This window comes from Tachypleus tridentatus, chromosome 2 (assembly GCF_004210375.1).
Source record: "Tachypleus tridentatus isolate NWPU-2018 chromosome 2, ASM421037v1, whole genome shotgun sequence".
Classification (NCBI taxonomy): Eukaryota; Metazoa; Arthropoda; class Merostomata; order Xiphosura; family Limulidae; genus Tachypleus; species Tachypleus tridentatus.
In genome coordinates this window covers 116,678,274-116,694,706 of record NC_134826.1, presented here as the reverse complement: position 1 = coordinate 116,694,706, position 16,433 = coordinate 116,678,274, and the positions used below count along the sequence as shown (strand labels likewise).

The 16,433-nt window shown below is 32.5% G+C and overlaps 1 protein-coding gene across 1 annotated transcript in view; it reads left to right on the top strand.

The window, feature by feature from the left end:
* Window positions 1–427: 427 nt before the first annotated feature.
* The window catches only part of LOC143244904 (AN1-type zinc finger protein 4-like), a 41,704-nt gene continuing 25,698 nt past the window's right edge, over window positions 428–16,433 (top strand). The window contains exons 1-5 of the mRNA XM_076490411.1: window positions 428–563; window positions 9,149–9,273; window positions 10,297–10,440; window positions 12,200–12,257; window positions 13,870–14,004. Coding sequence (XP_076346526.1) covers window positions 9,156–9,273; window positions 10,297–10,440; window positions 12,200–12,257; window positions 13,870–14,004 — 455 coding nt within the window. The 5' untranslated portion in view covers window positions 428–563; window positions 9,149–9,155. The remainder of the gene's footprint in view (window positions 564–9,148; window positions 9,274–10,296; window positions 10,441–12,199; window positions 12,258–13,869; window positions 14,005–16,433) is intronic.

The following is a 16,433-nucleotide window of genomic DNA, read 5'->3' as shown; positions in this document are numbered from 1 at the left end:
GAGACCATACTGGCAATATATTATTTCAATTAAACTTATTGTTTAGTAAAACTTATTATACAATAATTCATTTGCCTCCCAGTGGCACAGCAGTGTGTCTACGGGTTTAAAATGCAACAAACCGGGTTTCGATACGTATGGTGAGCAAAGTACTGATAATCTAATGTTTAGCTTGGTGCTTAACTTCAAACAAACAAACCTATAAGTCCCCCGCTGGTAAAGCGATAAGTCTACGGATTTACAACGCTGAAATCAGGGATTCCACTCGGTGGACTCAGCAGATGGCCAAATGTGGCTTTGCTATATGAAAACACACACGCACAAATAACCTGCAATTTATTTTAACAAAATTACAAAAGTTTAATCTTTAAATAATTTAACTTGTTTTACCAAATAGTGAGAGGTCGCATTTGCGGTTACTATGGGCAACGCAATTCGGATACGGTTTATTTAGTATGAGTTTCATTTCCGCATATTTCGAGTTGGAACTGTAAGGACGCGGATAGAGATGGTAGATATAGCATGTTCATCAGTTTTACCTCTTTTAATTGATTAAAATTTACGTAAGTATCATATAACATTTATTGTAAATCATAATATTTTTGAAAATAAAACACATAATCATAACATAGGTTAAAATTAGAGGTTCATGATTTATTTTTATTGTTCGTTGAAATATTTTAATTGTACAGGGTGATCGGAAAGCCACTGTGCACTTATATATTTATTAACAGACATATTTCAATATAGAATACAGAAGATAAGTATGAATGACAATTATAATCAATGTTGAAAGTGACCCCCGTTGGCATCAATACAGGCTTGGATCCTTATTTTGTTTATAAACACCTCTGTCAGTTGCTGGCTTGAAATAGACTGAATGAATGCTGTTATCGCTGCTTTCAAAACTGCACAGTGACATTTCGAACACCCTGTAAAATTCATCATGGCAAAATTACACTTATTAAGATATTAGTTCACATAATAAATCCTACAGCTCAAAGTATTTGGGGTACAAGCTGTAATAACAAGTAATAGTTTAATTTAAAAGCAATTCAAATAGATGATGTTTAAGTCATCTGTCATGTGATTACTGGTATTATAAATTGACATTTGTTTAATATTACATATTGTTATAGGTAATGAAGTCTTAGAAAAAAGGTAAGACCATTTAATGAACTCTGTGCCATTATTTAGTGTCCTAGGTAACATTAGAGTTATTCCTGTAAATATAGTATCTTTTGTATGTACAGTTTGTATTAGTGTATGATTCATATATTCTACTCATTTAAAAACTTAGAATTTATGTAAATACTACTTCAATCTTAATTAAGATGCCAGTAATGGTTCTTCACATCTTAATATTGTTTTATATGAAAATCAGATGTGGTAAAATTATGAAATAGATCAAGATTTAAATTGGTGATATTTGGGTAGTATCATAGTCAATACATGAAAAGTATATGTCAATAGGCTACCCTTAAAAAGCTTAATAAGAAGACAACAGAACAAAAATGTGGACATTAACCTGTAACATAATTTTAACAACTCCATGGAAAGTAAATGTTGTACAGGTTTATAGACTATGTGGAAATAAATCTCATGCTTTTTCACACTTTAACAACTTGCAGGTGTCAAATGTTTCATGGTATTAACATCTGCTGTAAATGTTTACTGGTATTGATTTACTGAAAAAGGCATAGAGGAAGGTCACTAAGGTAAAAGATCTCTTAACTTATTTGTGCTTGATATAAGAATGATAAGAGGTGATCTTATTGAAGTTTACAAGATTATTTGGGTGACTGATAGGAATTGTGTTATATGATTAAGATAAGAGAGTGAGGGTACACAGTTTTAAGATTTCAGAAAGGCAATTGATGCTCCAGTTAAGACACTTGTACTTTTTTTTTATAACAGGGTGGTTGGCTTACAGAAAAAAATTACTATTGGCAGTAGTGGATGCCAGAGTTTTATAATAGTTTAAAAATAATTTTTAATGTTTATTTTTTTTAAAGTAAAGATGTATAAGGACAGATTTGAAGGGTCATTTGGTCCTTTGTTGTCGTATGTAGTGAAAACAAAAATTTTAACTGATTTTGATAAACATAAACATGAGGCATAACATTAGATCTAAACCATATAGGTAAACATAAAGTATGTTTATTTTCTGTTATTTTGCAGAGAGGGTTCTGTATCTTCAGTTTACTTCATTCATGATCCAAACATCTATCCACATGTTTGCCATGTATTGCATCCTGTGGAATTAGATATGATTGAGGACTTCATAACCCCTATATTTAATGTAATAAGTGCACAATATACATAAATATAAAAAATATTATCTTTACAAAGAATAATATACACTTGTTATATCTACTACATACAACTTGTTAAGTTTGATGCATTTCAGATTTTTAGAGCAGTTTGGTAATTTTGACGTAGTCATGTGGCAACAATCAACAGGATGATAATGAAGGAGGAGAGGATTCTGGTGGTTGAGGAATGTCATTGATAGGTCAGTTTATATTGTTGACACTTTAACACATCAATTTGGTTTTGAATTCCTGTAGGCAGGTGGTCTTGGTGTTACCCCCTTAGGGTCAATCATCTGGACCATTTGGGCTAGGGTCAACTAATTACTAGTGTTTACCATTCACATTTGGTGTTATAGACATTGTTTCTCTGACATCTCTACAGTGCTCTATTTTAGTATTGTAGTATGTCCTCTTGTAAAACCTCAAGATGGGTGGGGTTAAGTGGGCTCTGAAGTCTCTCCATTTTTAAGGATTTTGCACCCAGTGGAAAAAAAAATCATTGATTGGAAAGTGACTATGTTTGGAAGATTCTAAACAGCAGTAAACACCCCAATCTATACCTGTAACTCATTTTTTCATTCTGCATTCCTTACATGACAAACCCTTAGGGCAAATGTCTTTTCTTTTTTTTTTTTCCAGAAGGGATTAGAGGAGTTTACTGGTTTTCTGAAGTCAGTTAAGAGCTATGTTCTGGGGAAATCTTGATGGAAATATCTACGTTAAAACACAGCAAACTCCTATTGAAATCAAAGGCCACTTGAGATGTAACTATTGAGGTTACTCTCCATTCTACCTTGAGAAGAATTTAAGAAACATCCCCAAGTTGGAGATCCTTACTGGTTTCTCAAGAAGGAATTATGGTACTTGCCAATGTTCTTGTATTGATATTTATGTTGTCACATCCACCTGCTACTGATAAAGCAGATTATCAGAACTGTAAGGTATAGCTTTATATTCCTAACCCTCTCAGGTGTTTCCAGTGTCAGTGGTTTAGACATTATAGGTCATCTTGTCTTAGTTCTTTGACATGTGGTCATTGTGATGGTAAAGACCATGATGCCAACAAGTATCAACTGTACCCTCACTGTGTCAATTGTGGTTATTCCCTTCCCTCTTGCTTTTGATCCTGCTCCAAGTTGGTGGAGGGGAAAGAGGTACAGCACTTACATACTTAAAACAACATTTCTTATCCAGAGACTTGAAGTGATCCCCTGTTCCATCTCAGACATATGGTGTTGCACTCTGTTACATTGCTATAGTGGTAGTGCAGACATATCTTTCCATGCCTCCGACAAAGTCTTCTCTAATTATGTGAAGAGTCTTTTGCCCCCTGTGGATGCAAGAGTTGGCAAGTCCATGTTTACTCTTGTCTCTTGCTTCTAGTGACTGCTTGGGGCCCTTTTCTTTGATGTCAAGGTACAGGACTATTATTCCATCACCTCTTCAGTCACTGGAGTCTCCTTCTAACAGAGATCTGCCTAATTGATTTTGAGTTGGTTCCATGGAGGTTGAAAGACCTCCTTCTTCAAAAGAAAAATACTGTGGTTGCAAACAGAAGAGTTCTTCACTACGTTTTTCTCTACCTAAATAAAATGACAACTTTGCTGTAGTGAAACTATTGAGGTTTTCATTCCAATTTGGATGATATTATGGCCTTGATTTATTCATATCACCCCATGTGTCTCTCCTTACAGGAAACATTCTTGGGACCAGCTGATAATGTCACCTTTTGGCAGTTTACTTTATAGCTAAATGACAGGCTCTGTGATAAATGAGTTCATTGAGATGTGGCACTGCTGGTTTACTAGTATGTACCCACCTTGTCTGTGACACTCAATACACTCTTTGATAATGCTGCCATCTGTATCTCCATAGATTGTACAATTATTGTTTGGTTTCTTTATCTGCCTCTAGGAGAGACTTACTATCAATCTGATCTTGATGGCAAAACAGCTTCTGTCTCCTGTTTTTATCTTGAGATACTTTAATGGACACAATCCCCATCTTGTTTCTGTCTTCTTTGATCTTAAGAAGGCCTATGACACTACATGGAGTTTGGTATTTTGTAGGACCTCCATTCATGTGGGTTATATGGCCATTTGCCCACTTTTTTTCATAACCTTTTATTTGACAAGCAACTTCATGTCCATGTAGACTCAACCCTTTCCATATCTCTTTCACATAAGAACTTGGAGTCTGTCAGTGCTATGTCTTAATTGTCAAACTTTTCAGTGTCAAAATTAATGCTATCACTAAACAACTTCCTCCTTCATGTCTTGTTGGTCATTGAGCATGAGGTTGATTGGGCAGCAGCTTCAGACTTCTCTCATTTGATTATTGGAGTGGACCACAGCAAACGGTTTCCCTTTCTCTTTTTTGGAAACAGTTTGTGTCTGTTTTTGCTGCCATTAAGGTTTACAACCTTATCCTGAACTGTATCTTAATATTGCCATTTTTACTGTGGTTTCTGAAGCAAAAATTTTGGGGTTTATCTTTGGGTGTAAGCTGGCATTCATTTCTCATGTTAAGCAGCATCATGTACAAGGATTCTGATTATCCTCTGTCTTCTCTTCTACATTTTGAGCAACAGATCAATGTACTGTGTTGAAAGTATATCATGTCCTCATACATTCCAAGCTTGACTTTGTGCTCTGGTTTATGGTTCTACCTGCTCCACTTCCTTGAAGATATTGGACCCTGTACAGCACCTAGGGCTTTGACTCTGCATGGGGGTTTTATGCATTTTGCCAGTCCAGAGTCTGTACATTGAGTCTTATGCACTCCTTTTTCACTTTCACTGTTTGCAACTTTTTTTTGCAATATGCAACCATCCCCACCTAGTGCTGTCTATTCATTCAATATAAATTATCTGCCATTCCTCCTTTTGGTCTTTGTATCCAGGCACAGTTGGCTGAATTTGGTCTGTTGTTGGATGATGTTGCTCAATTTGATGATCAGTCCATCACACCATAGCTCATTATCATCCCCACCTGTAACTTTCTTTAACTCATCTGGGGAGGGTGGATACTCTTTATTGGAACCACTGCCCTCTTTTTGCCAAACATTTTTCAGTTCCTGTTTTTATGGTTGGTTCAGAATCAGTTCTGCCATGGTTTGTTGTGGCTAGATGGCTGCTCATAGGATCCTCTCTGCAGTTTCTGTGTTTACTGCTGAGTTGTGTGCCATTTCTCTTTCCTTAGATGATAAGCACTACACTAAGTGTACTATTCACACCAACTCTCTGTTGGTCCTGGTACCACTTAATGTAAATTCTCACCCTGTTCTTGTCAATATTCAGAAATAACTGGTCTTATTTTTGCTCTCTTTTATTTGTTTCTGTCTAATATTTCTGGATATCTGACCATGTTGGTACTCATGGGACTGATCTTGCTGACATCACTGCTAAATCCATCTGCTCTGGTATCATCACAGAAATGCTTGTCCTTTATATGAACTATGGTCCCATGATCAGTTGGCAGTCAATTTGGAATGAGCACATTAATAACATAACAAGCTTTTTCATATCAAACTTATGTTTGTTCTTGGCCATCTTGTTTCTGTAAGGATTGATAGAAGAAAGTTGTCTTCTGTAGGCTATGTATTGATCACTATTTTTTTTACTCACTGCTTTCATTTATGTAGAATTGATCCATCAGTATCCAGCTTTTGTGACATTTAAGTCATGGTTACCCATAGTACAATTTTGTGACATCATAAGACAGTTGGTGGTGCCATATTAGACATGTTTTTCTCTAAGGATATAACCCTGATGCTGGAAGGTGTTATTGGTGATGTTGGTACTGCCCAACTTGATTGTGTTTTTAGCTTTTTGAGGGTATTTGGATTTTTACTTCTGTTTAGTTTTTCCCTATTTTTTTGGCACTGTTTAGATTTTAAACTGTTTTCTATTACATTTTAATGTATTTTACTTGTGTCATTTTTAACAATTATTTGGCAAATAGCCTAGTTGCTTTGTGTCAATAAGTGCCAATGAACCAATCAGCCTATTTCTGCATCATGTTATCTTACATCTTTTTTCCTTTTCCTTGATTCACTTTCTGTTTGAGGCTTTTCATCATTCTCTTGAAGTGTTTTCATGGGATAATCATATTCTTCTTTTTTTCATGTTTGAATTCTTGTCTTCTTTTGCCTTTTCTCACAAACATGGCCCCACTGTTGCTACAATCTCTTGGGTTGGAATGCCCTTTTATTCCAAGTGTGCTTACCACCACCTCTTTATAGAATTTGCACATGGCTCACTTTTTAAGACAGAATGTCTTTGGGGGTCTTTCTGACTTGTTGGAGACCAAAGTTGACTCTGCATGTTTGCATACTTCACTTTCCTCATTGGCGTTTTATTTGTTTCAACCTCCTCCTTGACCTGTTCCTGTGTCTCTTCTTCCTCTTTCCTTTCCTTTATCAGTGCCAACTACATGGATCTCCAAGGTTAACCTTGTTTATTTTTTTTTATGGGTTCAGTGTCCCTGGTGGTCTATGTGACTATTTGGTATATACATGTCTGGTAGGACCTGGCTTTTGAGCTTTGCCATTGTTTCAGAGCCCATCACCATAGACCTTTGGTTTCTGTGGGTTCATTCCAAAGGGCTTGTTCCTCATTTCAGTTTCCCTCCTTCCCAGTCTGGCCAATCATGACCAGGTGGTTATGGCACTTATGGGCTTTAACTCATAATTTGAGGGTTGCAGGTTTAATTCTCCATATCACAAAACTTGCTCATCATTTTAGCTGTGGGGGCATTGTAATGTGACTGTCAATCCCACTATTTCATTGATCAGAGAGTATCTCAGGAGTTATCAATAGGTGTTAATGACTGCCTTCTCTTTAGTCTTTAATGCTAAATTGGAGATGGTTAGTGCAGATAGCCCATGTGTAGCTTTGCAGAAAAATAAATAAATAAACTATTATTGCTCAATAATGGCTAATATTTAGTTTGAAATAGGAAACTTATGCAGAATAATAAACATTTTTAAATGTGATTAATTTTGTGTATTATATGTGAAAAGTAAGCAAAATCCATTTCCATAGCACGAAAGACAAATCTCTCTAAGTACTCTGGTTAAAGAATATTCTGCAGTTGTATTTTTCATAAAGCTATTGACACTACATTTGGTTCTCCACTAGTACAGCAGTAAGTCTTTGGGTTTACAATGCTAAAATCAGGGGTTTGATTCCCCTTGGTGGACTCAGCAGATAGCTCAAGGTGGCTTTGCTAAATGAAAAAACTCACTCACTACTTATGTGATAAAATTTCACTATTTAATGGACCCAGCATCAGAAAAGTAGATAATAAATTTTAAAAATGGTGAAGAAATGACAGCATGCTAGATAACAGCACTACAGGAGTATGATTTGGTCATAAAGTATTGCCAGTGCCTGCAACACTGAAATGTCAATAATTATCTCACTTTAAAAGGTGATCCAGTACTTAAAGATATCTAGGAAGAGTAACTAAAGAACAAAGAGTTGGCCTTAATTTCAACAAAGAATCATTTTTTTCTTCCCAGAATATAATAATCCTGAACATTGCTTGTCCACTTCCACAGATAGAACAAGGTTACTTGGATATGTTCGTGGCTATTGACTACTTCATCAAGTGGGCTGAAACTTATCTGTGGATCAATACACCAATGCAGTTTGTGAGTGTAGTGAATGATGCACTGGTCAAACATTGTAATTCCTATTAAGAGCACCTGTAGAAATCCACATTAATAGCCAGTTGCTCACTAGGTTGTGTAAAGTGTTGAATGTGGTAAAGACATGCACTTCACCTTATCATCCTCAGTTTGATTATTTAATGTAGTTGGTATGCAGACTGTAAATAATTTGTTAGCTAAATTGATTAATCTTAATTAGCCCAATTGGAATGGCTTGTATTAGTAGATGTAATAGGTAGAGTATTAACAGGTTATACAACTAAAAGTAGTAGCTAGGTGTTTGAAAACTTAGCTGAAAGGGCTTTGCAACCCTTTTTTCTGTGCTACCAAGTTAATCTCCAAAACAAAATATCATCTGCCTTTTGGCAAGAATTACTCACCCATGACCGAAAGTTTTACAAAACACATTAAATGGTCCTTGCTAAGTTCTCCTCTGTGTTATTTTTTTACACATATATTAAAGGAGTTGTATTTCCTCTGAGTGTATATTGACATTTACTGTAGTAACAACATGAAAATTAATCCTTGCTTATGAAATTAGCTGAATTATTTGAAGATATGTGGAAAAAGAACAATACAAGTAAAACAAATTAATACAAATAATATATTGTATTGATAAAAGACAATAGTTAAATAAGAAACACAGCAACCTTTTGTGAATTGTTCACTTCATATCTCCCATCATTTTGTGTTTTTTGTTGCAACATATTTTGACCAAGATATTTGTTGTACAGTAACATGTTAGTTCATAACAAGAACATAACACACAACAGAGAGTGGTGTGTGAGTGAACATATACATAACAATGCTATGGATAATATCAGTGTTGTTAGGCTGAAATGAGGGTTAAAATAGGGTATCTAAGAAAGTTATGGATTACTGACAGAGGTTATTACAGGTAACTTTTTTAAGTGATAGTAATAGAAAAAATACTGCGGTGTTGTTATTTTGCTAAAGGAGAGTTAAAACATTATGTTAGTTATAACTTTACAATTTTCTTCCAGCATTTTTATTAATTTTATTAATTCAAAATACATTATTCTATTTAAGCTTTTCCAATAAGAATTAAGAACATGTTGATTTCATGTTTGTTAATGAAATGTGTAATTTAATATAACACATTACTGTATAAATATATATATTCTTATTTCTTATTATAGTAGTCTGATGGCTGAAGAACGCATAGAATTGTTTATTGAAACACTGACAGGAACTGCATTTGAACTAAAAGTTTCTCCACTGGAAACCATAATGTCAATAAAGGCCAAAATTCAACGACTAGAAGGTCTTTCTTTTTTGTTCTTAACAAAAAAATCAATTAAGTTTGCATTGTTCATTGTTTGATGTTTATAACAAAAGCAACAGAAAAATGTTTATTTTCTAACTTTATGTTCATGTTTACGATTGATAAAAGAGACTCCTTAATTTTTAAGGCATTTTAGTTATAGTAATTGTTATGATAATCCTCTTTGGCACCTGCAATTTATATTTAATTTTTTTGGTTCAGGAGTTTGTAAAATTAATTGTTAAGTTTTTATTTCCATAGTTGATAGATAATACATAGACATGTACCTGTGAACTTCTACTGGTTTTTTTGAGCTCTTCATCAGCTTTGATGGATATAGTATGGATTCCAAAACATTCTTTAAACCATGAAATATGATTGTAGACATTCACAGAATAAACAAATCTTTATTTTGAACACACTGTCTAAATTCAGTTTTAAATAACATATTTATATTCTTTGACCATACTGCTGAATTGACATAATATTCTTCTAGATACATAAGTTTCAAAATTCTAGTTTAATTGTTATTTACAGATATTTCTAATCATTATTTGTAGGTGAGTGTGTGTTGATATTTTTTCACATTTATTCCAACTTGTATTGAATGTTGACTTGAATATCATAGGTTATTATAATAACCAATTATTTTATATATTGACAGTTGAAAGCTTGTATTGTACTTTTATCAGAATTCTGCAAGAAAATTCGCTTTTCTTACTCCAAACTGTTTTGAATTTAACAGTTCATCTTATAACAACAGTTTTGACTACTAAATCTCTAACTTCCCTTTGAAAGCTATAGGTATGAATCCATATATTCTTTTTATGTTTTTTTTAACTTACATTGTTAGTATGTTGCTTATTGTATATCATTATTTCAGTGTTATAAACAGTTTAAAGCTATGAGTTTGTAACTACCTTGTGAATATTTGAAATTAATTACTGCTGAAACTATTAATTTTATGTTATGAATAACATATTATATATAAGAATAATATAACAGAAAACTAAATGTTTGCAGGTATACCCATCACACAGCAACATCTTATTTGGCAATCTAATGAATTAGACAATCAACAGAGTCTCCAGGATTATCAAATAAAGGATGGATGCACATTAAAACTTGTCCTAGGAATGAGAGGAGGTCCCATTAATACACGAAGAGGTAGGATTAACAGCAAAGTTTCTCTGTGATTAAAGGTTATAACATCATTAATTTATTTATTATTTTTATTTCAAACACATTTATAAATAAATTCATTGCCTTAGGAAGAAGGTGACACCCAAATTTAATGCAACAAGATTGAATTGTGAGCCATTTTAACTACAGATACTGCATACACACAATGTAATATATTTAATTAAAAGAAGTAAGATTTTGTAAATAAGTTTTAGCTATAAATACCTGAAACAGTGGTCAGACCATGCCCTGATTGTCCTCACTCCTTGATATTACAGCCCTATGAGTAAAAGCACGACTAACAAAAGACAAATATTTAGATGTGTCGTGTCAAAAAGTTACTTGTTCATTGACATCTTCAAGTACTGAAATATGATTTACCTTATATACTCACTTTGTCATGTGAGTTCATCTTGAGGATATTGTATTATTTCTTAAATATCTATGCTGTTAGTTGGAGGGTGCACCAAAATCTACCTGATTCAAAATCAAATGGGAATGCTGCACAAACGTTTTGTTTGGGGCAGTTGAGACTTAACAAGTAATAGATATGGTGTTTTAACAAAACTTAAAGAAACAAGTGCAATGTTGACAAAAAACTAATTTTTCTAACAGAGTGTTTAGCTTATGGAATGAGTAGTCATCAATAGTAATGGATCGAGGCCAGCACTTTACAAGAGATTTAGAAAGAAATCAATGATTCAATGAAAAATAAAGGGTGGGTCTAAATTTTTACTTTACTTGAGAATGTATGTACAGTGATAGCATTGAAGGACTGAATGGTTCCTTATTGTTTGCATGTTGTGTTACACAAAAGCAAAAAAAAAACAAAAACAAACGCATGCCTGTAAGTTATTTGAAACCATGTTTTGGTATGGATTTTAATTACCATATGAAAAATATAGCATTATTAAAATTTTCAATAAAAATAGGTCGTTTGTGTGTGTAAACATGCAATTCTTATACTTGATCTCAAAATTTGATTATTGGTCTAAGGATTTGGTAAAGTCATTTATTTTCTCTGACCACTTTGCATGGTATTTTTATTTTAATTCATACAGGAGAAAATTTGAGGAATTAATAAACTACTTGATATGATTAAAGTATTATATGAAATTTACAGTTTATGTTCTCTAGATATAAAGGATTGCTTTATACATAGCTATTGAAACTGCAGTGAAGCTTTAAGAAAGTTTAGTCTTAAGATGATACAGTTATGAATACCATAAGTCTAGATAAATATTGTCAATGCCTTTAGGTACCAATATTATATGAGTTGGAACATAAATCTGTTTCTCACCTAACCAACGTAGACTTGTGTCTTCTGAGAAATACTTAATACAAACATTTAAAAACAATCTAGCTAAGCAAAATTTTTACATATATGTTTAATTTAATGTATCAGAAGTATGGCCAATAATTTGAAGAGAAGTAAATAAGTTTTGCACAATATTTCAAACATCTATGATAAAATATATATATACACTATTTGTTGAACTGGCTAATATCTAGTATATCAGTGAAACTGATCATGTAGCAATACATTTAATATTCCATTCAGTAAAAGGTTAATCATCTAAGTTGAATTATTTAAATTTTATTATGCTGAATTAGTTTTTATGCTTAAGTTCAGCAATTATGAAAAAGAATCAGATAGATGAAGTAAGAGTAAGGAAAGTCAAAGTATTATACAAAAGTATTTTTAAAGAAAAATGTTAATAATCCACTGGGTTGTTGTATTTAGTTCCATTAGAGGAAAGACAACATCTTCAACATGTAGCTGAGTACTTGAAAACAAGAAGGTAAACTTTCAGTATAAAGTAGTACATTTATCTATGACTTAGTCAATGAAATATTTAACTAATCTTTTTTAAAACATGTATTTTATTATATGTTGTGATATTTCCAAAATGTAAGATAAAATTCAATTACTTAATTCTAACTGCAATTGTTTTAATTAAGAAAACTTTTAATGTTCTATTACGTGGTAATTATTTCCAAATTAGGTGCACTGCTGTATGATTTTTATAATAAGTCATTCTTAAATACCACCATTGGTATACATTATTAAACTACAAACATAAAATCTTAATTGTAATTTTGAGTTTCATAATTCATATAAGTAAGTCAGTAGGATTGAAAGACATGGAAAATCATCTATTCTACATTTAAAAGAAATATCACAAAAACTGGAAAGTAATTCTTGTACTTTTATACCACTGACTCTCTTATATTTTAAAAAGATAAGTAAACTTATAATGGATTAATAACTGAGTATTATAGCATTTTCTTTAAGGTAAAATTTGTTGTATATTGAGACTATTATAAAAACTATTAAAACTATATAAAAAATTAAATAAAAAATTTAGTAAAGGATCATTCAAAAATTATCTTCATGGAATAATCAGTATTTATAGGCTGTGCTTAAGAATCTGTACCTCAACTGTTTATCTTGTTTTTCTTTTTGTGGAAGAATGTTAATTGTGTTGTACAGTTGTGAAAATAAAAGTATTTTATAGGGAAATTGTGCTTGAAATCCCAGTGATCAATTCAATTTAAGCAAGTAAATTGAGGCAATATAAAATAAAAGTGTCAAAAATTTTGTTCTTAGTAATAGAAATAATTAGAATATATTTATTTACTGACTGGTATATTGTGTGTGAACAGATAAAATCATCTGATCATGACAAAATAAACTTTCAAAATAAAATAACCAATATATAATTCTTGATTTCTATTCCATATATGCCAGTGATTTGTTGATATTTTTGATTAAAAGAATTGTTCAAAAAGTTAATTCATTTGGGGGAATGTTGATTATTAAAATATGCTTAAGCTAGAAAATTGTCTCTGTTTTAAATTTTGAGTGAGTTTTTTTCACTTCATGACTGTTTGCATAGTGAAACAACTTTAAATAAAATAATTTATGAAATTAAGTAAAAACGTACAAATGTCATAAAAATATTAAAGGCATACATATTTTTTTCACACATTTAGCTTATGAGTTCCACCTTTGTAAGTAATAATTATCAGACAACTAGCAAGCTAAAAAAATCCATTTGGTTGTTTGAAACTTAACCCAGGTTGTGGTTTAATTCTTCACCCTGTAGGACTTGACTTTTGGGTGTGCAAATTCCTTTGGCTATTCAAACAAACAAATAAGTGCTTTTGCTAAATTCAAAATAGCATGCAATATTTTTAAGAATATGATTCCTTTTCAAGTAAAAAATGCACCAAATGGCTGTAAGTTTTGAACTGAAAAATGTACTACTTAAATAGGATTTTTGAATTATAATATATTAAACTTGGCTAATTAGATTATATATTAAAGGGGTAATTGTAAAAATATAAAATGAATTAGTAATGAATAAGTATATTGGTAAATGCAAAACTTTGAAATTTTTATATTTTTAGGGAGGAATTGAATGAGGGCCTTCCTAGTGGAAAACCCATGACTGTTGTAATGTTCCAAGATGGAGAAAAAGTCCATATGTACACTGTTGTTGATGTCAATGATGGATTGTCTTCTCGTGTATCTGGATCTGCAAGGTGAAAATATAAAATTAAATTTGTTAGATGGATGTGACTTTAACACTCCTACGAAAAGTGGAGCCTAATAGGCCCCAGAGCAACTTGAAAGGTTATTAATATTAGGCTAATAATTTTGTATTTAAATGAAATTGCCATTTAAATCCATTAATGAATGGATTAACGAGTTTTCCACTGTCCCTATCTACTATCTAGCGAAACCACAGCCAGGGGAACGGGCTTGGAGAAATCAGGACTAGAAACGTTTTTTTCGTAGGAGTGTTAATAAAGACTGTATGCAAAGATATTGATATTAGCCATGAAGACTAATTTTGTTAATTGCATTCAAATAGTATTCTTAAGAATCATCTCAAAATTAAAGATTTAAGTTTATTTACTATGAATGTGTTATTTACTAGGTAGTTATCAACATTACATTACTCAAATAGCAGTTCATCATACAAGCAAGTGTTGATTTTATTAGTTTATTTACAATACAATGATAAATCAAATACTAATCTGTGCTAAATTCCTATGAAACATTTTGTACTGATCTCTAAATTCAGACACTTGTTATTAACAATACAGTAGATACAGATATATATTTCTGCACAAAATGTTATTTTCTTATTTTAATTGTAAACATTTCACAACATACTTTATTTAATTTTATGTATACAATTTCATAATTCCAAATGATAATGTAATTAAAAGAGATTATAATGTAAAGCAGACTTTTGTGAGACAGTAATGGATCTATTCACACAAAAATGCTAATTCCTTCTTGTGTCAGCCTGTGAGATTTACATGAAAGTAACCTTGAACTAACTCCTCCCTGTATGTACATTTTTAACAAGAGGATGAAACAATCTTCATGCTCTGACAGTTATGATAATTTCTTTCATTTCTGTGTCATTGCATTGAACACGTGGTCAAAATTTCTCATCTGAGTTCAGTTTGATCAGATTTGCTTTTGTTAACCAAGCCATGGTTATCATTTCATTTGGTTTGTGTTTCAAAAGCCTTAATTCTTTTCATGAATTCTCAAGTGACATTGAATTCTATTTGTCCTGTGAAAGTAAAAAAGTTAAACATGCAAACCCTATTTCTATTATTGCTTCTGAAAGTAAGATAAGTGATAGAGACAATGCAGACTTTTTCACAGTGTTCTGGATTACCTCACACTTAATAGATATCATCCTGTCTCTTGGTTGATGTTCTTTATACTCAGTTTTGAGAGGCTAGTTAGATGATGACTTTAACATGCTTTGTTTTTTGTAACACCTTACCAATCTAGGAATGTCTTCAACCTTCCAAACATTTTCTGGATGAGCTATCTCACCCAAGTTCTTTTCATTATCCTTCATCTGTGTGCTTTAATATTTTATTTTTTACTCTTTGAACCCAATTCTCAGGTTTGCTTTATCAATCATTCTTTGCATAATATTAGGGTTTATACTGTATTCTTTCTTGAATTGCTGCACACTTGCATCTATGCACCTAGTTCTTATTGTTTTCATGGTTCTTTTATCCTGACTTATACCTATTCTTCTTTCCCTTTTTAGATTACCTGTTTTTGAAATATCTTTAGCCTGCTTGAAGAACAGATCTCTAGCTTTCTGTTTCACTTTCTTGTTACCCATTTTTGTATCTTTGTCTCATTCTCACAACTCTCCTATATTACCTCTTCTCCCTCCACATTTTGTTGGGGACACTTCATTGTGCTCCAGTATGGTTCTCTGTTTCTGTTATTCTACTCTGTCCTACCTTACTTGGTTCCTCTTCCATTGAGACACTTTGAGTCTAGATATGTTCTTCATTGAGGTACACTTTTCTCCTCCTCGTGTACATATCTTGGTGGTATAAACATTACATTAGACCCAGGCTGAAGTTCCACAACTTTAGTCCTCATTTCCTTCATATATTTTTCATCTTTTTCATTCTTACCCTTTGTCTCCTGTCCTTGGCTGACTGAATTTAATGCTACCTTTCCCATTCTGACTGCAGGTATATCCTCCTTTCTTTGTCTTCTTTTACTTGACAGCTGGTTCATTATTATTCTTGTCGGTGACTAACTTGTTGAATTTGGCCCAGTTTTCCTACTGACAGATGGATTTTTTCATGTTCTTTCCTGTGGCTTCTCTTTCCATTTCTCTGTATTTCTTTCTCCTTGTTCCACTTCCTTTTCTCTTCCCTCTGTCACTGTCTATTTTAAACATCTCAAAGATATAGCATCAGATATTTTGGACAAACTCTATCAAGAGGGGTGCATGCATCTTCTTCAGTCACCAAGATTTATGCTTCTCATTCTCATCTTGTGAAAAAGGTTCTATTGGTTTTATGGATTTCAGCTTCACTGGAGCCTCACACTCTTTTGGAACGTGCACACATGTGCCTCCTTCATTGGACTTTGCAATATCAGTTTATTTCTTCACAGAATTCATTGTCCT